The sequence below is a fragment of the Fringilla coelebs genome (genome assembly GCF_963513975.1).
Source record: "Fringilla coelebs genome assembly, chromosome: 9".
In the NCBI taxonomy this organism is placed as follows: domain Eukaryota; kingdom Metazoa; phylum Chordata; class Aves; order Passeriformes; family Fringillidae; genus Fringilla; species Fringilla coelebs.
This window is the reverse complement of record NC_140067.1, coordinates 11,022,006-11,047,756: the sequence shown is the minus strand read 5'-3', so window position 1 is coordinate 11,047,756 and position 25,751 is coordinate 11,022,006. Positions and strand designations below refer to the sequence as shown.

General features: G+C 45.9%; 2 protein-coding genes across 3 annotated transcripts in view; one reads left to right on the top strand and one right to left on the bottom strand.

Annotated features, from left to right (window-relative positions):
- Positions 1-873: 873 nt before the first annotated feature.
- Positions 874-10,438, bottom strand: MED8 (mediator complex subunit 8). The gene is made up of 7 exons (XM_084211543.1): positions 10,390-10,438; positions 7,661-7,779; positions 6,503-6,647; positions 5,988-6,128; positions 5,498-5,579; positions 4,257-4,505; positions 874-1,331 (listed from the first exon to the last, which is right to left on the bottom strand). The coding sequence occupies exons 1-7, from the start codon at positions 10,393-10,395 to the stop codon at positions 1,267-1,269; spliced, it is 807 nt and encodes a 268-aa protein (XP_084067669.1). The 5' UTR covers positions 10,396-10,438; the 3' UTR covers positions 874-1,266.
- Positions 10,439-10,760: 322 nt separating this feature from the next.
- The window catches only part of SZT2 (SZT2 subunit of KICSTOR complex), a 53,147-nt gene continuing 38,156 nt past the window's right edge, over positions 10,761-25,751 (top strand). For both annotated transcript variants that reach the window (XM_084211728.1, XM_084211727.1), the window contains exons 1-11: positions 10,761-10,882; positions 11,017-11,190; positions 11,535-11,705; positions 13,562-13,693; positions 15,694-15,853; positions 16,327-16,433; positions 16,616-16,826; positions 17,866-18,036; positions 23,039-23,270; positions 23,929-24,058; positions 25,288-25,430. In XM_084211728.1, the coding sequence (XP_084067854.1) occupies positions 10,787-10,882; positions 11,017-11,190; positions 11,535-11,705; positions 13,562-13,693; positions 15,694-15,853; positions 16,327-16,433; positions 16,616-16,826; positions 17,866-18,036; positions 23,039-23,270; positions 23,929-24,058; positions 25,288-25,430 (1,727 nt within the window). In that variant the 5' untranslated portion in view covers positions 10,761-10,786. The remainder of the gene's footprint in view (positions 10,883-11,016; positions 11,191-11,534; positions 11,706-13,561; positions 13,694-15,693; positions 15,854-16,326; positions 16,434-16,615; positions 16,827-17,865; positions 18,037-23,038; positions 23,271-23,928; positions 24,059-25,287; positions 25,431-25,751) is intronic.

The following is a 25,751-nucleotide window of genomic DNA, read 5'->3' as shown; positions in this document are numbered from 1 at the left end:
ACAGCTTTGTGGATGGTTTTGTTTTGGGAGAACAGCTCACAGCCTCCACAAATAAGCTGGATCTGATTAGCTCAGAGGCAAGCAGTGCAGGAGCAGCTGCAGGCTGTATCTGCTGAGTGGATTTCCTCACCCAAAGATTGCTGACAGATGCTATTGAGTAAAACACAGTGCTGGTTTTCAACACAAGTCAGAAGGAAGTCCATGCAAGAGCAACCATAGGCAGGACATTTGTCCTTTAGGGTAGTGCTGTATGTATGACAGGCTCCACGGGCATGTGCACCCACCCTTTTGTCTCACGGGAATCTCTCATTAGGCAGATTATATGTTACAGCTCAAGGGCATAAAGTAGAACAGGGTGGCTTCACAGTGCCCAGTTCCTAAAAGAAATGGACCAGACTTCACAACCCGACCCATCCAGAAATGTCACAGTCCGGCTTACATTGAAATTACCTTTCTGAAGTGATAAATGAATCCTGAAGCAGCTAATAAACTTTATAGAAAACAGAAGGAAAGAAGCATGGAAGTGAAATCAGATCCAGCTGGGATTTGCTGCAGCATCAGAATACAAAAGCTCTGTGCTTCTGTTGCTCAAGTGCTGTCTTTTTGCTGTGGGCCTTGAAATAGTCCTTCCCAGTATTTTGCTTTCTGGGGTATAGCCATAATTGGTTTTTGACACACAAGATGTTTGCTGCTTATGTTTGTACCCTGCTGACTCACTCTGCTACACCCCTTTACACATAGACCTGCAGCTCCAGCACTTGTCCTCCAACATTTTCAGCGTGGTTTAGATTGGAGCTGCTCTGTAGTCTTACCCAAAGGGAGGTAAGAGTCCTTATGACCCGAGAGACGGACACGGTGTCTCACAGTGAGCATAACAAGGTCTTTATTAAACAAGATGGAGTAAAGAAAGAACATACCAAGTGAACAAGCAGAAACAAGGAGCTCTGTGCAGCTCTTCAGGTTCTCTATCAGGAAAGGGTAGTTCTCCTCCAGGCCAGACCTGGAGAAGATGGCATCAATACCAGAAGCAAAGTCCTCTGCTGTGGCTGAACAGAGAAGTACATGTGTCCAGGAGACATGGCCAGCAGCAGCTCCACACAAGCCACCCAGCACTGAATAAAATCCAGGGAAGGGCCTTATAAACCCTGTCTTCCCAAATACAGTGCGTGGATGTGTGAAGGGACTTGGAAGTACTAGAAGGAATCCAGGTGGGGTGCCTGCAGCAGTAACAAATGTTGCTGTTCCCCGGGTCTTGCTCATCTCAGCTCATCTCTGATACGGATGCATTGAGGCAGATTTTATATTTGTTTTTATGCCACTTGGCATTTTTCCTGGAGAGAGAAAAAAGAAAAAGCAGTGCAAAATCAGTCATATGAGAGGACATTTGCTCAGGAGCACACAAGACTCACAACAACCCTGTCTGGGCTTTTCCAGTTCCACTCCAGGCTCATTTGCTACAGAACCTTCCAGCTTCTGACCTACACGAACAAACTCTTCCACAAATTGGCATCTTTCTCTACTGACAAATCTCCTTGACAATTCCTGTGTCCCTGCTATCCCCTTCAATTCTATTCTTGTTTCATCCTCAGAAAGCCTTTCTCTTTGTCAGGAGGCTCCTACAGGAGTGTTGTACTTAGTCTCATAGAAGTTGCTGGCAGCAGCACACAGAAGAACCCAGACTGCATCCACTTCCATTTCAGAGAGTCTGTATCCCCTTCCCTGTAGCATTATTTATAGTCAGGGTGTATATTTAAATCACTAAGCCTCTCTCAGATTTCTTAATTTCTTGTAACCACATCCACCTCTTGGGCATTATTACTCTCTGCTGATACCAATCTCACATGGGAGTGTGTTCAATGACATATTATTAGCAGCTTACAGTAAGTGTAGAGTGTTAGACAAAACTGACATGATCTGAACAATAAACAGTGATTAAAGATCAGCACAGAGGGATATTCAAAAAACACTCCTTCAGTGTCTTCAAATTGAACCAGAAAAAAAAACCCAAAAACCTTCTGGAACTTAAAATTATAGTGCAGCAGGACAAGAAAAGATTTGATAAGCAAAAGCCTAAACCAGGAAAGATTATTAAACTTTCTCAAACATAACCCTAGTGGGTCACTGCCAGCAATGAATGGACAGGTAGGTAGCTGATAGAGATCTAACAGTAACTGATAGATACACAATCAGGAGACAAATACTGTCAGATATCACCCTAAAAGCAGCAGTGAACTGAACTGTATGGTTCACCCACAGCTGAGACGCTGTGAGTGGTTGTGGTGTTATCAGTCTTGAGAACAACCAGAAGAAGTGCATGTAAGAGTGAAAAGGATGATCCAAGTTATAATTTTCATATATAAAGTCATATTAAAGAGAATAGGACTTAGCTAAGGGAAAAACACCTAAAAATAGATAAAGGAAGGAGGCATGACAGATTTCCAACTATCAAGCAAAATATTCAAACATCAAAAAGATTTTAAGCAAAATGTGATAAAGCTGTGAGACATACTGCCATAGGTGTTGTAGAAGTCAAAACTGTAATTCAAACAGGAACTGCAAAAAATTAATGGCTCCTGGACCCAATGGTATCAAACCAAACTCTGGCTTGAAATCCCTAAAAAGCAACTGTGGTAAAGATATACTTTGTTCTTGTATCCTCTCAGCCTCAGCTATGGACACTATCAAAAGCAGAATAGTGAGACTGACCTTTGCCAAAACCCACTAGAGCTGCCCTTATCAAGAGGTACTTTCCCCATCACACAGGCTGGACAAGCGCTCCCCTTACCAGTGTGCTCTGCCAGGCCTACAGAAGCGACCGTCTCCCCACCCTGGATACAGTTTCTCTGTGTATTCAGCCAGGAATCACGGGAGGTCTTCTTTGTTACCAAATTACAGTGGAAATTACTTTCTAACTCTTACATAAATACATATTTAACTTAGGATCAATACTATTGCTCAAGTACAGGTCTGAACAACAGTCATTATATACAGGCAAGAAAACACCAATTAGGATATTGGATATCCTAAACTGCAATTAACAAAAACATTCTGACAGTACAGGGTTAGCCTGCAGATCCCCCAGGCCAAACCCATTCCTGAGAGCAGAGGATTTTTATGTAGGAATACCAGAATAGGGCAAGCCTGCAGTGATATCCCTGCAGAATAGCTATTCTGCTTCTAACATATTGTGGCTCAGGGTCAAGGAATCAGAGTTGGTATCCTCAGGATTAGATGTCGATTTTTCATCCACAATTCTATGGACTTACTTCTTGTTCCATCTCATATAAACATTATCTGCCTATCACACACTAGGCAATGTGCTCTACAGTGTAATTATTTAGTATTCAGAAAAGTATCTCCCTTCCATTCTAAACTACAAGCCCACATTTTGATTGGTGCTCTTTCACCAAACCTATCATGGGAGACAATGAAAAATCATTCCTCATTTGCCTGCTGTATATAATTTGGGATTTTATATGCTTCCAGTTTCTTCTCTCTAGCCCAAAGCTATGCCCACTAGTAGAGGAGATATCAGAACCACCCATAATATTGCAGATGCGGGTACTCAATGGATTTACAGAATAGCCTGAAGATAACCTGTTTCTCTGTTCCTTTCCTAGAAATTCCTAGCATTTGGTTTGCATTTCTGCCCCAACTGAATACCCAATTATTGTCTTTACAGAACTCTTCTATCATAGATGTATTTCACAAATACAAGTAACTAGGTCAGAGTCCAGGTGCTGGATGTGTAGTCAAATTTCTATGCCTATGTATTTCACTTTATATTCAATGCAAATGTCTACTTCTGTTAAGCAAAGTCACTTTGTATAGGAAATCCTTCTAACTTTTTACAGAAAACTTTCTTTTCTTACCTTAAATAACTCATTATCATCAAACTTTTCCACTTTATTGCCTACCCACAACTTAAATTTCACAGGAAAACCCCCAGTACAGATCCCTGAAAACTACACTGTGATCTCTCTCCATATTGATTCCTATGTTCACTAAGTCTATTATTAAAATAGTATTGCAGTGGGAGTTAAGAAGCTGAAGCTGGTTGGCTGGGATCCACCTCACCCTCTGAGCCAATTTCAAACAGGTATTACTTCTCTGTTATAACCTGACTCATGTCATTAAGGCCCAAAAGGAACCTCATACTTAGTCACATCTAAAAATTGACTGGGGAAGAATCTCTACATCTGCATTTGTCTTTCTCGGTCCCTGGATTTCAACTGATCTCAGATATGGAACTTTACCTGGCTGCCCTGCTGGTGCCATCTGCACTCCTGCCAGCATTGGCTGCTGCTGAGCTGGTGCACCTGTCATTGGGACCTGCTGCATGCCTGAAGCACCTGCAATGATGGCTCCAGCTCCCGGCTGGCCTGACTGGACAGAAGCTCCAGAGCCTGGGGGTCTCCGGTTTGACAGCCCTTTCCCAAAGGCCACAGCTGCCACCAGTGCATTGGTATCTGCAGGGTTGAAGGTCTGCTTGTTCTGTCGTAAGCCTATAAAAAAATGAAGTTAGTTTGGAAGTTATTTCTAGACTTGGCAATCAGGTCTAAAAAGTAGCATAGCTGGTCCTGAATTTACTTTTCAGGCTACTTCAGTGCATGCAATAGAGATCAGTTTCTTACAGGCTGTCCTACAAGAGTCTCAGCAAGGTCAAAGAAGCTGCAAAATCAATGGCTACTGGTGATACAAGAGCTTTTTTACTGAGAGCAGGGCATCATCTCCTTAGGGAAGGAGGATAAAGTGAGCTAACTCCTCCATGCCCATAAGAAGCAGCCACTAAAGGCTACTGCATGCTGAATCCTATGGCAGGTAACACTGTGATTCAGACAAACAATAGCAACACCCCCTTTTGGAAGTTCATAAGCAATTTGGAAGCTCATGTGCAAGTGTTTCTGCCACACATGTGTCCACTTACACTCTTATTCCCAGATAGCAGACAGAACCTGTGCTCAGGTTCTTTGTCAAGATGAGAGTAAAAACAATGCCTCTGCCTTTATGAGTAGTGTGTGGCACTCCCAGGAACAGTGAACACCACAACCAGAAAAGGTTGGCCATGAGCCTGAAGCACCCATTATCTAGACAGGATCACACAAGAGCCTGCCAACATGTGGACTCCTTCAGAACATAGCTAAAGGGTTTCTCATTAATTGCTCCTGCATTTTCACAGCTATGTTTATTAATTAAAGTTGATTGGGAAGTTTTCTCGGCAGATATTAATTACCTCCTCAAAGGCAGATATGTCAAAGGGCTGGGGTGACCTTCCTGCCATGTATAGGTCACACAAGGAAGGCACGTTGCACCTACTGGCTCACTTCTCAAATTAGGGGGCTCCAGGACAGCCAATCTTGCATCTTCTGGAATGTTTTCATTTGTGCTGCTCAGCTGTGTTTCCCATACTTCAGTCTCTCCAGTACACCTATTTTGCCTCTACTCTCTCAAGTCTGCTGCTTAAACCCTGTACCCCACTTCCACCTCAGTGACATACCTCCACTTTCAGATTCACGCTCCTCCTTACTGATTTTTTCCAGCAAATTTGAGCACATTTTGTTCAGACTTTGGATCTGTTTCTGCAAAATGAAAACTGTCAGAAACTGCCAGGATACCTCCAACTCAGTACAAATCAGCAAGACAAATGAACAAGATTTCCCTTCCCTGGAACCATGAAACCAAATATACATGTTTTGGTAGCTGAGCTTAGAGTGCCCAGTGCTAATGCAGGAGGGCACTGTGGAGATGGGACAGCCTTCGCCTCTGGCTGGCTGGAGGGCACCTCCTGTGAACAGCCAGAGAGCTGGATACTCTTGTGAAACTGTGGAGGAAACCAAACCTCAGCTATGGTCAGCTGGAGAAATCTCAGACAGGAAAGAACACAGAAGAAAAACAAAACTTTCAAATGGAAGGGTGGAGGAAGCAGTTAAAGGGCATCTGTTGCCCTAGGGGTAAGAGGCAGAAGTATCAAACCTTTCTTTACCTACCTGTGCTGCATCAGGGCTGATTCGAGCTGCATCTGTGATCAGCTGCTTCTCCTGCTCCTCCACCTCAGGGTCGGGCTTAGTTCGAAGGTGGTCGGGCACCACTTCATGGCTGAACACCGGCACACGCCCCTCTGTCTGCCGCTGCAAGGGGGCACAAGCCTCACTCAGAGCCTCCCCCTCCAGCCCAGCACCAGGCAGCTCCAGACCAGGGCACAGGCCATGGTGCTGAACAAGGCTACAGGGAAAGCCTTGATCTGGAGAGCATTAGGAAGTTTCAACAACTTGTCTAGGAATTTGCACTGTGCCTGTTTAGTAACAGCAACACATTTATTATGCACAGCAACACCTCCTGTAAAGTGTATCCAGTGCAAGCATTTGTAGGTGAAAACCCCACAGCAAAGCAGCTCTCAGACAGAAGTACTTGCCCTTCCTTCCTTTACACCCAGAACTGAGGAATGCCCAGCTGAATACTCAGGCACCCAAGCACTTTCTGATACTCAGGGGACACGTCTTACCATGATCTCCTCATCACGGTCCGGAGACAGCACTAGGGGGATGATCACCTGGTTTCGCAGCAGCGGCGTCTTCTCGTGCTTTAGCACTTTATTCAAGGTGTTCAGCTGTCCTGAGAGCAATGCAAAGCTGTCCAGAACTGAAGGCCTGGAAAAGCAAATAAAGAAGATAGAACAAGGAAAGGGGATGCCACATAGGGCTTTTCTCTCTTCTTCCCTCAAATGGCTGAGGAGCGAGGAAACAGCACTTTTAGTCCTCAAATCAGTCCACCCCAGACAGTGAGCAGTAAAACCAATGGCTGAATATGCAGGTGTGGACAAACCCCAGTCCTAACAGGAAAATGCTCAAATGCAGCAAATACCTCAGGGACATTACAAGCAGTACAACTGAAAGTGGCAGTTGTGTGCGATTTCAGTAACACACACAGAAGCTTTCACCACCTCTCCCAATGAAACTCTGGAGCAAGGTTTAAGAAACAATTTCATTCCAAAGCAGTACAGCCAGGACAGAAAATATCTATCCAGACTAAGAAACAATGAAGCTAAACAACTGACAATCTTTTCAAGGAGGTTCTCTCCAGCTTAGTCTCTGGATTCATCAGCTCTCCTGCCTTCTGCAACATTAACCATAAATGTTAACTTGTCTGTGAAGCTTTGCTGCAGTGGCAGACACTAAGATACCATATAGCTTATTAAGCTGCAGCTATAACATCTTTATGCTCCATATTCTCCAGGAAGAGAATGCCATCTTGCAAGGCTCTCAAACTGCAGTAAAGCAGAATCAGCAAAACACAAAAGCTCAGTTTATATCAGAGCCACAAAAAGCCAGAAAAGGTCAAGAAATGCAGAAAGAACTATTCCTCATTTTATACTGTATGTGGGTCTCTAAGGTCTTTCATCTGAGAACTTTCACTTACTGCAGATGCAAATCTAGTTCCCATAAAATGTCTGGATTAAAAGCTGTTAGCATGACTCTAATTATTCTACAACATGAAGCCAATGGTTTTCAACTGGTTTTCTTGTGGAAGATGTGTAATGGTTCCTCCAGCACAAATGCAAAAAGAAAATTGAAACCTATGGACAAGAAGCTAATGTTTTTAAATTAATCCTTTGAGCCAAGTCTGAAGAGCTCTGGCAGTGATCAACAGTGAGACACTTTACCAGGTGAGTCGATCATACTCGTTCTCCAGCTTGTAGATAAAACTGACCAAGGAGTTCTTCAGGTCGGCCACCTGACTGATGAGTGCCTCCAGGGTCAGCTCCAGCTGCTTCTCCTCTCTCTAAAAAAAGGCAAGACAGACAAGGGAAGAGAACAAAGAAGTTGTAAATCCACACCCATGCATCCGTGATCCAATCTGTCCTACAGCCAGACTCCTTTTCAGAGAAAGCAGAGCCATTGGAGATAAAAATCCTATTATTTCACACTGACCCCTTTCCCTTGGGTCAGACTACTTAGGCAAGAGACTTGTGCCTGAGACAAACACTTGGCCAGCTGTCCTGCTAAAGACCTGGATGAGTGTCTGAAGACATCATCATCTGCTTTTCACCACATCAGGCAAAGTCATCAAAACTAGCTCACAGCACCTTTGTAAGCCACTTAAGCTAACCCAGACCAAAGATTAGCATCCCCTCAGCCTTTTCTGACAGCAGCTGTAGGTGCTGTGATGTCTTCATCCAAAAGAGTCTTTGCAAAATGAGTACCAGGACTGGGGACTACTGAGGATTCCAGTTTGTGTCATTCTTTACTTTCTTTCTCCCCATGTGACACTTCCAGCTGCCAAGGAAACTGGCAGCTCCTCCTGGCCCTGCCCTGCCGTGACACAGACTGGCACTGTACCCACACACACACCTCATCTCCTGCCTTTTGCTGGGATTATATTGTTTAAGCAATCTTCCCCACTGACATCCCCTTCCGGGTGAGGGAGGATGGTGACAGACAAAGTGTCAAGACTGGGGATGTGTTACTGAAGACATCAAGGCACGTCCTTCACTCTTGCAAAATCCCTCTGAACTCTTATCTGCTCTAACTTACTCATGCTATGGTGTTGTGCAAAATATAATTAAAGTCCCAGCCCTAAGGAACTGCTCGTGTAAGTTGAGAAGTGTACAATAATCCATGCGGAGGGTGGGACAAAGCAATCAAATAATAGAAAGGGAATGCCGATTGGAAAAGCAGATAGAGTGACTCACACTGTTGGCATGCCTGCTATTGGGTTTGTTGTTGCTCCGTTCAAACACACTGGCCCGTGTAAGCCTCATGGAGAGATTATCAGGCACCTTCCATGCTCATGAGAACACAACATTATTCTATTTTATTTGTACTCTGACAAGTCGGTAATCACTGATGGGACTTCATTTCACTTTAACCACCTTAAAGCAAACAGCTGAACCAACCTTATTAAAATTTGATCCCCAGTCCACGGACTCATGAACAGATTGCTGCTGGCTGTTCCACCTAGAGATAAAAGCACTCTCCTTCATCTTGTGACAGGACTAGTCAGTTCCTGTCCAATTAGGAAATGTGCCTGCAACAGTTTGTGTGCACTGTGTTTGTGCAAGGAGGTTAACTACTGCCTGTGTTACTGGGCTGGTAGCCAGTGTTTTACTGCAGAGGTGCCAGGCATCTGCACCCATGGCCATTCCCCTGGCCACCTGCCTGTGCTTATCCAAGAAGGCCTCAAGAGGATGCACGAAACCCCATTGCACAAGGAGCACTCTCACGGCAGCAGCGCACTCCAAGTTCCTTTCCCAGGCTCTTCCCAAAGCCATCAGGAGCCGGAGGCAGATGCAAGCTGTGCAAGAAGCACACAGTAAGACTGACCAGAGATTCCAAGGAATGCTGCGCCTCTCCAAGAGGACACTTCGAGGAGCTTGTTAGCAATGTTAAATTGGCCCGAGGTAGTAAAGATAGGGCTTATGGTAGAGACTCTGAAGGACCTCCTGATAGGGAGCAACTGAGAGGTAAAGGTGAAATACCGAGTAGGTAAAGGTAAAACAGTGCAGGCGGCGAAACAAAGGAGAAAAAAAAAATCCTGACTGGCAAAACAAAGGGGGAAAAAACTCCCATGACTTTCTGTACACAATGACATTATCTGAGCTGATAACGTTGTAACTCAACAAGATCTCAGGATTATCTGAGGGTAACCCATGAAAACATCTGCCCAATGCCCAATCCTGGAAAGGCAGTCAAGGAAGTAAAAGCGACCACAGGAGTTATTAGGCAAGCAATAGAAACTAAGCATCATTATGCCACCACATAAATGCATGCCTCCTTTGCATCTCGAATATTACATGTCACTCTTGTTCCCCCAACTGAAAAGGAACAGAGTAGGAATATTTACTGATAAAGGCAACGAGAATGATGAATATTCGTAGTTCCAAAAAAAACCCCCCAAAAAACCCAAAACCAAATTAAAAAAAAAAAAAACAACAGTGAAAAAGCAGTAAAAAGACTGGTATGACTAAGTGGCTGAAACAAGGAGAGACAATGTAACGAGCCCTATAAACGAGGAATAGCGGGACAATCTGTTTTCACTTTCTTTTCCAGCGGGACAACCAGGACATCTGTATGCGGCCAGCCAGCTGCGCTTTCAAACCAACCAAAGGAGGTGGATCCATACAGCCTGTTAACCTGCCCCTAATGCTCTTTTCTGTGGACAACGCGGATGCCGCAAATTCACAGCACTTAATAATTAGGTTCTTTTCCCATTAACGACGTTTCATCCAAGCGGGACCGGGGCACTCAGCCGCACACACGCTCACCCCACAGCCGTGCAGCAGCAAGGGGCTGTGCACAGCAGAGCATCGCACCGGCTGCTCCGAGACGCGCTCGCCGCCCGCCCAGGCCGCGCAGCCCCGGGCGCGCCCGGCCCCGCTCCCCCGGCCCTCACCTGCATGGCGGCGATGGCGGCGGCGACGGCGGCGGCCCCGCCCCGTTGTCCCGGGAGAGCCGCACTTCCGGGGCGGGGCCGCGCGGACATGGCGGCGGCCGAGCGGCCCGACGGGGAGGTGGGTGCGGGCCGGGGAGCGGGGCTGGGGGTGCCGAGCCGAGCCGAGCCGAGCCGAGCCGAGCCGAGCCGAGCCGAGCCGAGCCGAGCCGAGCCGAGCCGAGCCGAGCCGCGGGCGCAGGGGACACGGCCGCCATGGGGAGCAGTGGGGCCGGCTCCGCGGGGCCGGAGCAGCCCGGGGTGAGCGGCGGCGCGGGCGCTGTCCGGGGCTGCTCCGGGGGTGACCTGGGCCGCTGTGCTCCCGCCGCAGGTGGAGGAGGCAGGGCACGTGTTCCTCCTGATGAAGAAGGACTATCGCATCTCCCGCAACGTGCGGCTCGCCTGGGTGCTCAGCCGCCTGCACCAGGTCATCCGGGCCGTGCCCGAGCCCGAGCTGGTGAGTTGGTGCTCAGGGCTGCACCACCCAGCAGCACCTGCACCCTGCAGGGCATTTGAGCACCTTTCCTTTCTCTGAGTCTTCCTTTGGTGTGGCTTGATGTGCTCTCATGCACCGTTTGCTTGTTCTGGCAGGCAAAGTCAGAAAATGAGCTTGATGTTCTCAGCATCCTGCCTAATGGGTGGCAGCCAGACGAGCCGGTCCAGCCCAGGCCCTACCTCCTCGTCCCCTCTACACGGGTCACCTTCCTGGCCCGTCAGTACCGATTTGTGATTGAGCTTGATCTGAGCCCTTCCACGGGCATTGTGGTAAGAGCAGAAACTGTTTCTCTCTGGGGTGTTCTGCATGAAAACAGAAATCCATTTCTATTTGGTGAGAGAAAGTTTATCGCTCTCGGTGTCAGTCTGAACTTTTGCAGAAGTCTTGCTTTTCCTGGGAGGGAGCCAGGCTGTGCCCCTGGCTGGGAACTTAATGGCAAATCCTGTTTCTCCATGGGATGCTTAATGCGTGACTTCTGTTTACAGGAGTTGTCACTTTCATCCAGATGCCATTGCAGAAGGATGTTTGCTGTTGGGTCTGCTCAGTGGGACAAAACAGAGAGACTGAAGGTCCTAGGAGATGAAAAAGCTGTTCCCTTTCTCTGTTTCTGTAGGATGACTCAACGGGGGAGATAATTTTTGATGAAGTGTTCCATGCCCTTTCCCGATGCTTGGTGGGATTGTTAAGACCCTTTCGTATCCCTGGTTCAGACATTATCTACCAGCCAGAAATCTTTGTCACCATCCAGGTGTATTCCTCCATCATTGGCCTGCAGTCCCACCAGGTAAGGTTCAGGATCTCTCTTGGCACAGTGTGAGCAGCTCACTGTGCTGTGCAGGTGTCCTGGGAGCACAAGGAAAGCAGGGCAGGTGGCAGCTGGGCTCTGCTGTCTGTTATGCTGCAGGCTTGTCTCACTAGAACATGTGGCATGATGCAGTGTGTGTGTGTGAGCAACTTCTCCTTCCTGGGCAAGAAGCAGAGGTTTCTCTGGAGAATGCTGCCCTCAGGCATGATCTTAGAATTGAGCCACAGGGAATATTTGCCTCATGTTGAATGTGTGCTTATTGTTGTTGTTGTTCTTGTTTTGTTGTTTGGGGGTTGTTTTTGTTTTTAATTTCTGTTGATTAATTCTTTTTGCCTGTTTTAATTAGCTTGAAGCATTCAAGAAGAGCTTGTATGACCAAAAGCTTGTCTCCCTATTCCAGCTCTGTAGCAGTGGTTAATTCAAAGATAATTGCCTCTTCCTACAAACCTTGGTTTTTTTGCCCTGGTCTGAATATGCTTCTTCTTGCTGGAGGGAGCAGCCAGCCTCAGTATTGAGATTTATCAGTGATATTTTACTTGTGTCATGGCAGGTCTGTTTAATAAGTTTGAGTCTGGTTTATGGGCCTAGTGCTGTTTTTGAAGTTCATCCTTGATCTCTTCCACCTTACAGTATTTTCACATAACTTATGTGTTTATGGTGGTGTATTTCATATCTTTGCTAATACCAGAGGAAGTGTTTGGTAAAAGGAGGAGCCTGTTAGTCTATGCTTGTTCCTCCCTCCCTCCCCTTCCCCAGCCCTCTCTGCCTAAGCCTTCTGCCATGGTTTGTGTTGTACCTGAGGAATGTGGCCATCACTTTGGTCTGTTCTGAGGTGCTACTGGAGTAAGTGTAGCAGGAATTTCTCCATTTGCCATTGATGTTTCATGTATCATCTTGTCCAGCAGTCCTGCAGACCATCATGGGGTGCCTCAGTATCTCCCCTGTTTACACTATATTGAGCACCCTGAAGTTGCTACATTTTTCTTCTTTGGACTTCTCTAAATTCCCACTTTGTATATGAGGCCATGAGCTGTGATCTCTGGGTACAACTCGATCATTCTGTTTCTTTTATGGAGGAAAAGGTGCATGTGTGTATTGCTCACCCAGGAAGGACTCTCTGTGGTGATCATTTATTTCTCCTGTGTCACTGTGAGGCCTTGCCCATAAGAGGCTGAGGCATGTGGATAACATGCAGCACCCCACCAATCTGCTGAGGTCTTTGTCTGCATGTTGTATCTTCTTTGTGTCTGGTTGTGGACAGGGATTGCCTGTACCAGGGTGACATCTGTAATCACAGGTGTCATGCCTGTCACCCTGGAGAGTTTCTGTGGTGGCAGGCTTACTCTGTCACATCACTCAGCCTCTTTTGTAATGTCCACTCTAATTATTTCTTTTCTTTATTTCAATTTGCTGTTTCCCTTGGAAGATAATGTGATCAGTCTATAGGTAAGGTAGATTAGAACAAACAGGCCTTTCTTAGAAGCATCAGACTACAGTTAATGGTTTCTAACAATGATCCCACATCACTTTCTCCTGATAACTGATTATCCTGGGGAAAGTCGAGTGAAGTAGAAGTTTCTTGCCCAAGAAGGAGATTCCCCAAAGTGTTGCATAAGCGTCTGCTGTGGCATGCACAGCAATTGCCCTGAGGTACCACTGCTTACACTGCTTACAGCTTTTGAGCAGGAACAGACAGAAGTGGCCTGTGCTGTACCTGGGCTTTGTCAGGGACGTGTTTGACCTTCACTGTGCAGAACTGTGTTCCTGTGTACCACTTTGGGGGCTGGTGCTAAAAAATCTTAACCTGATGACTGACACGTATGTCCTTGGGGCAGGTACTGTTCCAGGGCTGTCAGCTGGATGAGACAAAGCGTGAGGCCTTTCTGCACCAAGTTTACACACAGCTCTGTGCCTTTGAAAACAAAGTGGCAGAGATGCTTCAGCAACAGTATGAACCCAAACCACAGGTAAGGAGGGCAGGGGTAGCTGGGCTCTCTTGGCTTCCTGGAGATATGCACTCTGAGGCCCCTCTGAAGTGGGGGCAAGAGGAGAGGCAGCATAGGTGTGCAGAAGGAACTGCTAAGGAGTTGGTGAGATCATGTTGTGGGATCTAGTAATGAGACAGGAACACTGAGGAAGCAGTACCATTAAGTGTTTAGAAGGACTGGTGAGGATGGTTACCTTCCCCAAAGTTAATGTGCAGTAAGACAGCCTGATTGTAGGTCATGGGAGAATTGGTAGGATGTGCTTTCTCTCTGAATAAGGTCGTGGGAGAGGTGATAATGTCCATGTAATTAATCTATAAATAGCTGGGAATATGCCCTTGTTAATTTCTTGAATGAAAATACTTCTTTGTCACCATGAAAATTGGCCATGAAGCTGAATAAACAGCCAGTTTTTTCAAGTTCTCCTTGAAATCTGTGACAGATGCTGCTTAGTAGCCATGGATATATGTAGCAGCAAATTAATGATAGAGTCCTGGTATGGTGTGGGTTGGAAGGGACATTTAAAGATCACCTCCCTTTACCTGCTGGCCCTGCTGCTTTTGATCTTCTTGCAATCAAAGTCATTGCTGGTCTGGCTGAGGTTATTTAGTCCTTAGTCAGCATTAGTTATTAGAGTTTGGGCAAAAAGGAAAAGTAAAAAAGGCCCAGAATCAGATGACCAAGAGGCTATTGGTGATGTATTGCAGTTGCATATCTGCAGTGCTTGGAGTCTCATATTCTAGCTGAAATTTGTGTGTTTCAATGCTAAAACTGCTGGTCCTGAAACAGAAAGTAGATTGCCAGAAGTAAATAACTCAACTGGTGAGTCCAGATGGTGTTTTTGCAGTGCTTTGTATGCATTCCTGCTTGATGCAATATTTCTCTCCTGGTAAACTACCCTGTAACTTCTTCCATGCAAATGGAGGAGAGAGACGCTCTTGCAGGCCAGAGGGACTGGTGAGTCCTGCCACAGGCTGTGGGGTGGAGGTGGGAGGCCCCAGGGGAAGGGCAGGGAATGAAACTTTTTTCACTTTTGAAGTTGCACTTGCTGTATCATTGTTAACAAGCATCTGGATTTAAGGCATCTGGCAAATTAAAGTGATGGACAGTCAGTATTTTTTGCTCACGGGCACAGGCTGCTCCCGTTTGTGCACAGCAAAAGTTTAGTTAGTTCTAGTTTTATTTTCCCAGCTCCAATCATCTATAGCTTTGTAGAGGGGGGTCTCAGCCATTCTGTGCATTAGCAGTAAAAACAAAGCTATGTTTATTACAGGGTTGAACTGCCAGAGCCTTTTGGGGATTAAGGGACTATGAATGCAGTAGGCTTCTCACTGGTGTCATTATACAAATTTCAGGCTTTGCCTAGGGGATATTTTTCATAGAAGGTGCAGAAGCTTACCTGCATTTGTTTATATCAACACTGCATAATGAGAGCCATTTGAGTTAAATGCATAGACTCTGTCTATGCATTTGAGTTAAATGCATAGACTTTGTCTTTATGAGGCTCCTTGCCCCCTCTGCTGCAGAGCTTCACAAGTGAGACAGAGCCTCCTTTGCCTCTCCAGGGTTTCTGGCCTGAATATAGTAGATTTAGTGGATGCTGAGTAGCTGCAGCTTCTAAATGACAGGGGGAGAAAGAGTTTTTCACATCTCTTTAACTGGGAACTGCTTTGCTCCACAGAAGAATTTTGGTGCCCCCAAAGTGACCCCAGTTTCGCCTTCTATTAGAAATCAGCTTAATACAAAGCCCTGAGCTTGCTGTCCCTCCACCTTCAAGCAGCCTTGCCCAGCTGTTCTAAGGGGCCCAAGTGACCAGAATTTTAAGAGCACCTGGAAGTTAAAGCTACAGATGGAGTCTGCTGCAGTGCTCCAGAGCACCATGGGACTGCCAGACTGAAGGTTTGGAAGAGTGAGAACTAGAGTTGAGCTGAAATCTGCCCCATGGGGCCTTGGGTTTTTTGGGTTTTTTTTAACCTTTCCAGGTGGATTTATCCCCCCTGAGCCAAGAGAGCCCTGGTGACGTGCAGGAGTCCTCTGGGAGGAAGCCCAGTGTGTCTGTGGTCACTGCTGACGTTGGCCTGGTCAGCATGGTCCGCCAAGGGATCCTGGCCCTGCAGCTGCTGCCCTCCAACTCCAGCGCAGGTTGGCCGCGTCCTCGGGGTTAAGGTTGGCCTGGTTGTTTGTGAAGGGTTGTATTCCCCCTGCCGTAGGCTGAGGTTAGTTTTATAAGGGCTGGTGTGTGCATGGACCTTTCTGTTAGGGATGAAATTTCAACTGAGACATTTACCCTGTATTCTGGGGGCAAATTGTGGTGGTGGGAATGGGGAGAACCACACTATGCCAAGTGCTGTGTGTCAGTGGTGGGGAGTTTGTGAGGCAGTACAGCTGTGACTGTTGCTCAGGGCAACCTGGGGTGTGAAGAGCTGTGCCCTTTCTGTGTGCTGTGCTGTACCTAATCAGGATGTTTGCCAGCTCCATAATGCTTTGGAAGCTTTAAACCAGCCTCAGGATTTTCCTTCTACTTTTACACTGCCTAAACGTAGTCTGGTGGATTTCCTGGGTGAATGATAGCTGTTTGAGATGGAAGATGCACTGAGATGCTGCCTTGTTTTCAGGTATTATAATCATTACTGATGGTGTGACCAGTGTCCCCGACGTGGCTGTGTGCGAGACTTTACTGAACCAGCTGCGCAGTGGCACTGTGGCCTGCTCCTTTGTGCAGGTACGTCTGCTGCTACCTGCCAGTGTGGGTACCAGAGGGACACAGGTGGATTGGTGCTGGTGGCATTCACCTCCAGAGGAGAAGTGGGGGCCTTCTCTGCCTCTGTGGGTCCTTGACCAGCTGTCTGCTTTGTTCTCAGCACTGCTGTTCTCTCTCAGATGTCTCCTTTATCCATCCCATAGGTGGGCGGTGTCTACTCCTATGATTGCAGCTTTGGCCACGTTCCCAATGTGGAACTGATGAAATTCATTGCCATGGCCACTTTTGGTGCTTACCTCTCCACGTGCCCTGAGCTGGATCCCCTGAGCCTGGATCTGAATGTATATCACAAGGCATTTCTGCTGTACTCCTTTCTGCGTACTGGGGAGTCCCTGAACCCAGAATATTACTGTGGTGAGGAATGTGCATGTTCTTGTTCCAGTAGATGGTTGTCTTTGAGCACCTCTCTTTGGGGTGACTCCCCAGGCTCGGTTATGCTGATACTCTCCCTTGTCATGCCTTCTGTAGGCTGTGGGCACAATGGGTCACACAGCCTCGCCTGTGAATCCCCTCTGGGTTCCAGGAATTGGGTGGGCCAGGGAAAACAAATGTCCCATTTTCCACCATTCCCCTAGCTCAGCAACCTGCAGTTAGGCCCACTGTGTTGGGACGTGGTGGGGGTTGGAAGCTCTTGCCCACCCTTCTGTGCACACTGGCTGTCTTGCAGGTGGGCATGTTCTGGAGAGCTTGTCCTAACAGGGCTTGCAGATGGCAGTTTGGGTTGAAAAATTGGACCCTTGAGAACTGTCCCAAATGCCTCTCCTGGTTGTTCTTATTTTGTGACTGTTAGTGACTGAGTGTGCCAAGAGAGATTAGTTTAGTTACCAGTAAGACATGGAAACACCCTTTCGTGTCCCAGTGATATGCTGGTGCCATCTGCTCTTTCTGTAACTTGGCAGCAGAAGCCACATAAACTGGCAAGTTTGAAGAGAGTTGTCTTGGGACTTGAAAATGTTGAATCTTAAAAAGATCAGCTGTTAGTGGTTTAAGCTCCACATCCTGATACCTTTTAAAAAGCACCTGGGAGCTCAGGGTTTTCCTGGGAAATCAGTAAAGCTCCAAAACTTGCTGACTGTTGAAACAGATGTGCATTTTCTGCCTGTCTAGGCTGAACGTGGAATTCCAGTGCATGCCTTGTCACAAAAGCTGTCTGAGAGGAAGCAGTGCCTGACACCACACCCTGTCCCTTTCCCAGGCCTCTTGGCCACACTAATGAACCTGTTTGCAGTATTGCAGAATCGGGAGTGGGTGTAAGTGGTGCCTGAAGGATGTGCTGTTTCTCAGGCGAGCAAGTGTTCCTGGCAGCTTTTATGAAGCTCTTGGGGAGACCTGTTCCTACAGGATGGGGCTCAGGGGAGCTGCTCCCTCACAAAGCCATCTCTGCCCTTTGCAGTGTCCCAGCACAGGCTGTTCAATGAGCACCTGGTGTCTGCAAGCAGCAACCCTGCGCTGGCCATGCGGAGGAAGAAGCACACGGAGAAGGAGGTGCACGCTGACCTCGTGAGCATTGTTTCGGTCCGGCTGCGCGAGGGCTACAGCATCCGTGAGGTCAACATCACCAAAGGTGACTGCTGCCTTGGGGGCTGGACACAGCTAGGACTGTTCTCAGCTGCTGAGAGAAAAGCACAGGGTCTGCCATCTCAGCACTGGTGGTGTTGTGGAGGAAGGAGCCATTTTCCCCAAACTCTGTTTTCATGAATAATTGCTTGATGTAGGGCTGCCCAGTATTGTGCAGTTATCCCTCCCTCTGTAGAGGGACAGCCAGTGATGCTCTGTGTCTTGGAAATGATTTCCCACAATTGCAGAGAAACTAGTACAGAACTGGGGTTTGCAGAGTTTAGTTCTCCTCTATAGTTCTTTTCTTTATCCCTTTCTATTCTTTGCTAGATGCACTCCAAAATACTAACATGAAGTTGAGCCCTTTGGTACAACAGACCAATGCCTCCAAGCTACAGTCTTCCAAAAGAAGAAATTGGGCAAAACAAGGATATTGTTAGGTGAAAATGTCAGATCAGTCAGGACCATAATCAATTCTAGAAGACCATAAAACCTTCCAGTGATCCTCTTCTCTTACCTGACTCACTAGACGTGGCACCTGGAGTGTGAGAACTAGCTGATGACTGGAGACCTGGAGGGATTTGATTATCCTTAGGAGTCCCAGTAAATCCTACCTAAATTTCTATCTCCAGCTATGACTAGTGGTAGTACTTTAACTGAAGGGGAGATGAAAAAATCTAAAAGCAAGCTTATTATTACTCTAAAATGTGTTTTTTATCAGACAGTCAGTCTGTGATCTAACTCCAAAACCATTCTAAACTTGCCATGTGATGTTTTCTGTGAATTTACTGTGGTCTGCCTAAAAAACATATAAATCCCTTCTGCCCCTGCTGTGGTTGGAAGACTGTCCCAGAGCTTCATTGCTCTTTCTTCAGCTTCCGTTCTAAACTCCCTGAGACCAAGTTAGACCTATGTGACTATTATCTGTAATTAAGTTTATCCTCCTTCTCTGACTTGCACAGACATATTTAACAACATCTTTCTCCTTGTAACCTAGCTTTTGGCAGGTTAATATTAAGCAAGCCAATATTTCACCTTTCTTTTGTAAGGGCAGGCTGTGTTGTTTATTCAGGTTAATAGCTCTTATAGTTTTTCCCTTAAGTTATTTTCTTTTCAGTTTGATCTCATCTTTCTCAAAACAGTTGATAAGAATGTAGTAAGTGTGGTTTAATCAATGCTTTGTTCAGCAGTATGAATATTTCCCTGCTTCTGAAGTAAAATACCAAATCTGATAGATCGGGAATCACGTGGGCTTTCTCCGTGATTGTATTGCAGAAATCCCTGAGTCTTTCACACGCCTTTCCTTTCAGCTGATGAGTCCTTGGGGGTGTTTTATTGGGTTTTGTTTGTTTAGTAGTCCCGAAATGTGCTGTCCTTGCATGATAGGACTCCTAGGTTTGTCTTGCTCAGTTCACCTACCTGTTCCTCTATGATGCCTGATAATTTCAGTTCATTTACCTTGATGCATCTTACAAACTGAATGGATCTCAATCACCTTTTCTGGGGGGAAGATTGCTAGCAATCATATTAGGTGGGATGATTCCTAAAGTTGATCTTACATGAATCTCTTTAGTTTCTTGTTTCAGGAATTTTCTGTTGAAAGTAAGTGTCTGCTAAGTTTTCTTAGGTGAGACAACTGTTGTGGTAATGTCTGCACGTTGTTTTCACTAATATAGGTGAGGTATGAGATTACTTCCCTTAAATCCAGCAGATGAGAACCATTGCAGTCTCCTTGGCTAGGAATGTCTGTGAAACAGTGGGACAGGTCCACTCCTGTCCTCAGTGTCTTTTATTCTTCTGTGCACACGTTCGCTTACAGCTTGAACAGTGCTGGATAAAAAGCCTTTCTCTTTAATCTGGCAGCAATGCTGAAGTGCTTTTGGTGATTGTGTAGTCCTGTATAGAAATGCTGGAAGAGGATTCACCAGGTATGAATCATTCAAAAAGCAGTCAGACAAGTTCATGTTGTATCTTTTTGTACAAAGGTATAGCTACGACCCCTGGGTCAGGATATTGTAAAGCAGTGAATTCCTGCACTCTGGAGAAATGTATTAGAAATATCACCACATGTTACCATGCTCCCTGCATTTTCCTCCAGGTATTTGCCTGCTGGCTTTTACTCCTTGGAATGCTAAATGGATTGGTCTCCCATTTTTACAAGAGCAGAGGGCAGAAGAGCAGCTCCTGGATCAGAGTGACCTTCTGTGGTGAATAACTATGGGCAGGTGTACAAGGAGGAGTAAGAGCAGGATAAACACACCTGATGATAATCTCCATTCTCCTTTCCTTTGTAGCCAGAAATAATTTCAGTGTATTTTTTAGAAGAAATTTAAAAATGAAATGTCAGAGGTTTCAAAAACATGGAGTGTATTTCTATGCAGCCTTCAGACTAGTAGCAGATAATGTTTCTTAATACTTGGGAAGGGCTAAATGCTCTGGGGAGTTGGTGGAAAATTTCCTGAACTAACAGGTTAAAGTAGAGTTGAGAAATTATTCAAGACATTTAGACATTCAGCACTGCCTTTGCTAAGGAAAAGCATGTTTGGCTAATCAGGGTTCTCTGAGCCATTCTACAGAGAGTGTATAACCAAGAACAGTTAATTAACCTGGATTGCCAAAACTTGCCAATTAAAGGCTGTTAAGGAGCCAGCTGGCTGGGAAGCAAGAGTTAAAAAGTGCAGCTATGGACTTTGACACTCTGATTTTTCTCCTTCACTTTACCAAAGACAAAATGGAATAAAAAGCTAGCTTTGTGCTCAGAGTTGCCTGGAAAGGTTGTGATATTTATAAGTACTCTGGCTACCCTCACTGTTTGATTTTTAAATATTTAGGTATTTAGGAGGCAGCTTGGTTATTTAGGAATGCAGAAGTGCTTTTGAAGGGGAAAGGATTGGAAGGTATGGAAGGGAAAGAAGCTTTGGGGTCATGGTGTGTAATGGAGCCCAGTTCTTTTACTTTCTGGGACATTGTCAGGGGATCTCCCTCTGTAAGAAAAAAAGAATTCTCACTGACCGTTTTGTGTTGAGGGCAGCCTGGAGGATGGTTTTCAAAGCATAATCTTCCTCTGTGAATCAGTCCAGCACCAAAACTGGCTGGGCACTAGCTGAGCAGTGAGAATGGCTATTCTGTAGTGCCAGGAATCAGGGAGACAGAGTGAGCTTTCTGAAAAAAACAGAGCTGGACGTTGTGAAGGAAATCAAAGTAGAAAAAATTTTATTTGCTATTAACTCAGGAACCAGAAAGAGATTGCTTTGCAGTAAAAAAAAGCTAAAGATTCAACTAGATGTAACTTTTAACTAAGTAAATATTTTGCCTGTGTTTTTAGTTTTGCTTGTGTGGGATCACAGGAGTGAAGCCAGGATGACTAATGGAAACAGAAGTGGAAGTAGGAAATATTTTCATTTATGATCTAAGCAAAAATGTGGGAATTTACTTATCATGTTTGCTGTTGATGAATTAGAAAGGCTTTATTATGAGAACCAAAATATTGTGCAGAAAGCAGTGGATGAGCCCTAAAGCAAAAAGAGTGAGGTGACAGTATGAAATAAAAGGAGATGAATCTATAAATTCTTGTTTAGCCTCTCTGATAAAGAAGACAATCTTCATAGGAAGCAACAGATGGTGCAGTCCTGGCAAGTGCATTTGTGGTAACACAAACCATCCATTGTAGAAAATATTACTGATTTTAAATAAAATCCTACTAATGCCCCAGATTAAATACAGGTAAAATACACTTTTGATCATCTTTGTTCAAGAAAGGTGAATTCTTAAGGTGCAGGAAGCTCTGGGTGTGTTAAGGGGAATGAGTGTTCTGTCACAGCAACAGCTGAAGCTGGGTACTGATTTCTTAGTACTGTACACTCCTTGTCAATGTTATGGAAATGAAGTTCCTCAGAATATAAATAATCTAATCAAAAGAACAACCAAGCATGAATTTGGCATGTACTCTGGGAGGTTTCTTCTAAACATTGATGGAGGAAGAGTACTTGGAGGGTGCCTCCTGCAGGGACCATGAGAGCAAAAAGATGGCTTTAAAGTGGAGCTCAATCAGCCCATAAAGGAGATGGCATGATGTGCCTATGACAGCAGCAAATGCAACTCTGCAGGAAACAGCATCCAGGCTGATGATCTGTTCAGAAGGTTTCCAGCACATCCAATCACTTATCACACAAACCCTGCAAGTCTGGCAAGCTGTAGAGCAGGCTGGACATAGAATAGATGATGGAGCAGTTGAAATCGCAGCATGGTCATGTGTTTCCCTGGGATGTTCAGTACAAATACACATGCACAGTCAGCAGGAGTGGGATAGTTCTCTGCTCTTTTGGCTCAGCGAGGCCTGCTGTCAGGTGTTTCTGTTAATCTTGTTGACAGGCTCACTTAAAGGAAAAGGTAAAAATGTACAGTTTGAAGAATAGATGGATATTCATTCTTAACATCTTAACCTTGGGAAGAGAAGGTAAACATGTTGAGAAGCTTTGAAGATTGAAATTCTAGATTGCATGAAATACAGTCTGTACAGGATGAATTGAGATTAATCTAAGAATTAGTCCTCATCTTCCAGGTTGTTTGTGATCTGTGTCCATCAGATACCTGTGTTTCTGCGGTGGGATGGATTAACTCTGCAGTGTGGATGACAAAACTTTATAGTTGAATGGCCCTGCTCATCTGTGCAAAAAACCAGTTTTCTTGGAAACAAAGATGAGGCTGTGAAGAAGAGAGCTTATTGCAAATGTCAGCACATCCTCTGAGTTTCAGTTACCTTCTCTAGTGTAGGTAGTGCATGTACACTTCAAGAATTGCAAACTCTTTGCCAAGTGCTTCAGTGCAAGCAAAGCCTCCCTCAGTTAAAGAGGAAAGAGAGTGACTTCAGCTAAAGCAAACAGTTGTTAGATTGCTTTGTTCCCCTCAGCAATCAAACAATCTCATGGTACTCCTAAATCCCTGGTCAGAGATGAAGTTCAGATGTGTATTGAACAAGCACCTGAACTTTCTCTTCTGCTCCCATGCAGGTGGGTCTCAGCTGGAGGTGAAACTGGTGCTGCTTTGGAAGCATAACATGAGGATTGAGTACTTAGCTGTGACACCCTGGCCCCTGGACCCATCAAAACGCAGCACTTGGGTGGAAGTGACAATGGAGGGAAGCTATGACATTTTGCATGACATCAGCTGCACCATGAGGAAGCCCATCACCAGTCTGTACCGCACCACTGTCATCCGCCGCTTCTGGAACACCTTGCAGAGGTGAGCTGGACCGTGCCCAGCAGTTTCCAGTGCCACCAAGTAATTTCTTCCTTGCTAGGATGAGGGTTTTGCAGGTGGCCATCCCAACTCAGGGTTCAAAAGGAATGTGCTCTGAGGAAGGGGCATGACTCATGACTGATTGCAAGCTTGCTGTCTAGCCAAGGAAAATATTTCAATTTGTCTGTGATCTAGTATGTAAGAATGCTTCAGGGTAATGGTATTGCTTCTCCTGGATCTGGATCCTGGCATGGAAACCTTGCCTCTGACTGCCATCCCATGGAGGTCATGTGTTCTTATAGCACACCCGTGCAGCTGTGCTGCATGGTCACACTGGGAGCAGCAAACAATCACGTGTGTCTCTGGGGCTGAAGTGCTTGTGGGTCACAACTGTTTCCTGGCCAGGGTGACTGTTACTCCCAGCTATCCAGCAGATTCCTCTTCTAGCACTTCATTTCCAGTTCTGATCATCCTCTGTATGTATGAGGCTTCTACACTGGAGCCCCTTTAACACGTGGAATCACAGCATTCCCTGTAAAGCTCTGTTGGTATACATGGGCTCCCCAGAGACAGAGAGTGCTGTGTGTGCAAGCCCTGTGCTGACTGGGGCAGCAAGGAGAAGAGCACGGGCTTTTGTGGCTAACTGCCTCTTCTTTTCCAGCATCAACCAAACAGATCAGATGTTGGTACATCTGCAGTCTTTTGACACAGTCCCAGAACACTTTACCATTCCTGAGAGCACCAAGAATGGGGTGCCCCTCTTCTACATCCCCCCAGGCTCCACCACTCCGGTATGTTCCCTCTCTCCCTGTTTAACATGGGACAGGCTGTCTCCCCTGCCTATTCTTGTACTCAGGCTTCATGTCTTGCTCATCTTATCTTTGTCTTATCCCGCTCAGTCAGAGAGTTCAGGTGTGGTGCAGTGAACATCCCATGCCGTACATTTCCCCCTCTGAGACATCACCCTATGTCTTAATTGTTGCAGCTACACCTCTAAGCCCAACAGCAAGTCTCCTAAGTGTGCTGTGGCACCTTCTCCTGCAGTGCTGTGATGTGTGAGACTGATGGGAAGGCTGACACACTTGCTTTTGCTGTGCCTTTTCAGTGGATATCCCATAGGCATGGAGTTGCTGCTGGCTGTGCAGCCAGTGCCCTGGAGATGTAGCTCAGTACTGTCAGGTGAAGATGCACGATGTGCTGAATCGTTGCTTAATAGGCTCATTGCTCTGAGCACTCATGTGGAAGGTGCAAGAGAGATACTTGTCATCTGCGCAGCAGAAACTAAACAAAATATGAGCTAATAGTTTCCACTGCAAAATTCAAACTCACTGAAACTCACTAAGCAGAAGAGCTGGCATGTTACCTGTTCCCTGCTACCAGTGTCCTTTGGCATAGATGGAAGAGAACTAGCAGATCTTAAAGCTAGGGGAGCTTTACCTTCAGAGAACTATCCCTTTTATTTTATTGCTTAAGCTCTTTTTTAGGTTTGCCTAGTACATTTTCCCTATGTAGGGCTATGTATCCCACAGTATATCTGGAACATCCCATCTTATGGGTAACCACCACTGTATTTCCATGTCAGCAGAGTTGCTGTAGTTGGTGGAATGAATGTCACCATATAAACCTATCATGATTGCCCAATGTCACCCATTCTGGCACCCTATTTGCCTGAGCACTTTCAGATGAGTAATCTCAGTGTTTAATTACTTTGCCTACACAAGCCATATATCCCCCTCTCAATCAGAAGGCACACCATTACATATGCTATCTTTTTCATGGTTGATTTACTTGATGCTAAGTAGTTAAATTCCTAATTAACTTGACATTTCAGGAGCCTAATTTATTTTTGCTTACGCTGTACTGCCTGTTTCAATGTGAACACACTTACTCTGTTCAGAGGAAATTACCCAAAGCCAATGATGTGGCCTTCTTAGACTGCAACAGCTCAGCTGCTAGAAAAATTCTTGCTCTCCCTGGGTGGAGAACTTTCGTGCTGAATATTGTCCCATCATTTCCTCAGGTATTATCTCTGCAGCACAGTGGGTCTGACTCAAGCCATTCCCAGTTTGCCTCCTACTGGAAGCCCATCCTTTCCATGGATGCCAACTTCTGGCAGAGGTGGCTGCACATGCATCGTATAGTCGTCCTTCTGGAGCATGACACGTATGTAATGGGCAGGGCTGAGTTTTGTGCTCACTGTGGGCCAGCCTGGGAAAGCAGGGTGTCCAGGACTTGCAGCTCTTCTGCAGGTGCCCACGGCCCAGGGAAGGGTCTCACTAGTGGGCCCTGATGGATGCTAAAGGTTTGTTTATCTGAGAGGGGCAGTAGGTTGGGAAGTCATCTTTGACTGGAAAAATAAATTGTTTGTCAAGTTCCTCTTGGGTTTTGATTTCCCGATTGCAGGGTGTATGGGACCATTAATTTGGGAGCTAACCCACAGATTGCTGCTGGAAAATGTCTTTCCTAAAAGCATTGCTTTCCTGA

Excerpts from the sequence above, each read along its gene's own strand:
- MED8 (XM_084211543.1), bottom strand. Across the intron at positions 6,648-7,660 it reads GAGTATGATCGACTCACCTG|GCCTTCAGTTCTGGACAGCT; the intron begins GTAAAGTGTCTC and ends TTGCTTTTCCAG. Across the intron at positions 5,580-5,987 it reads TCAGCCCTGATGCAGCACAG|AAACAGATCCAAAGTCTGAA; the intron begins GTAGGTAAAGAA and ends TTCATTTTGCAG.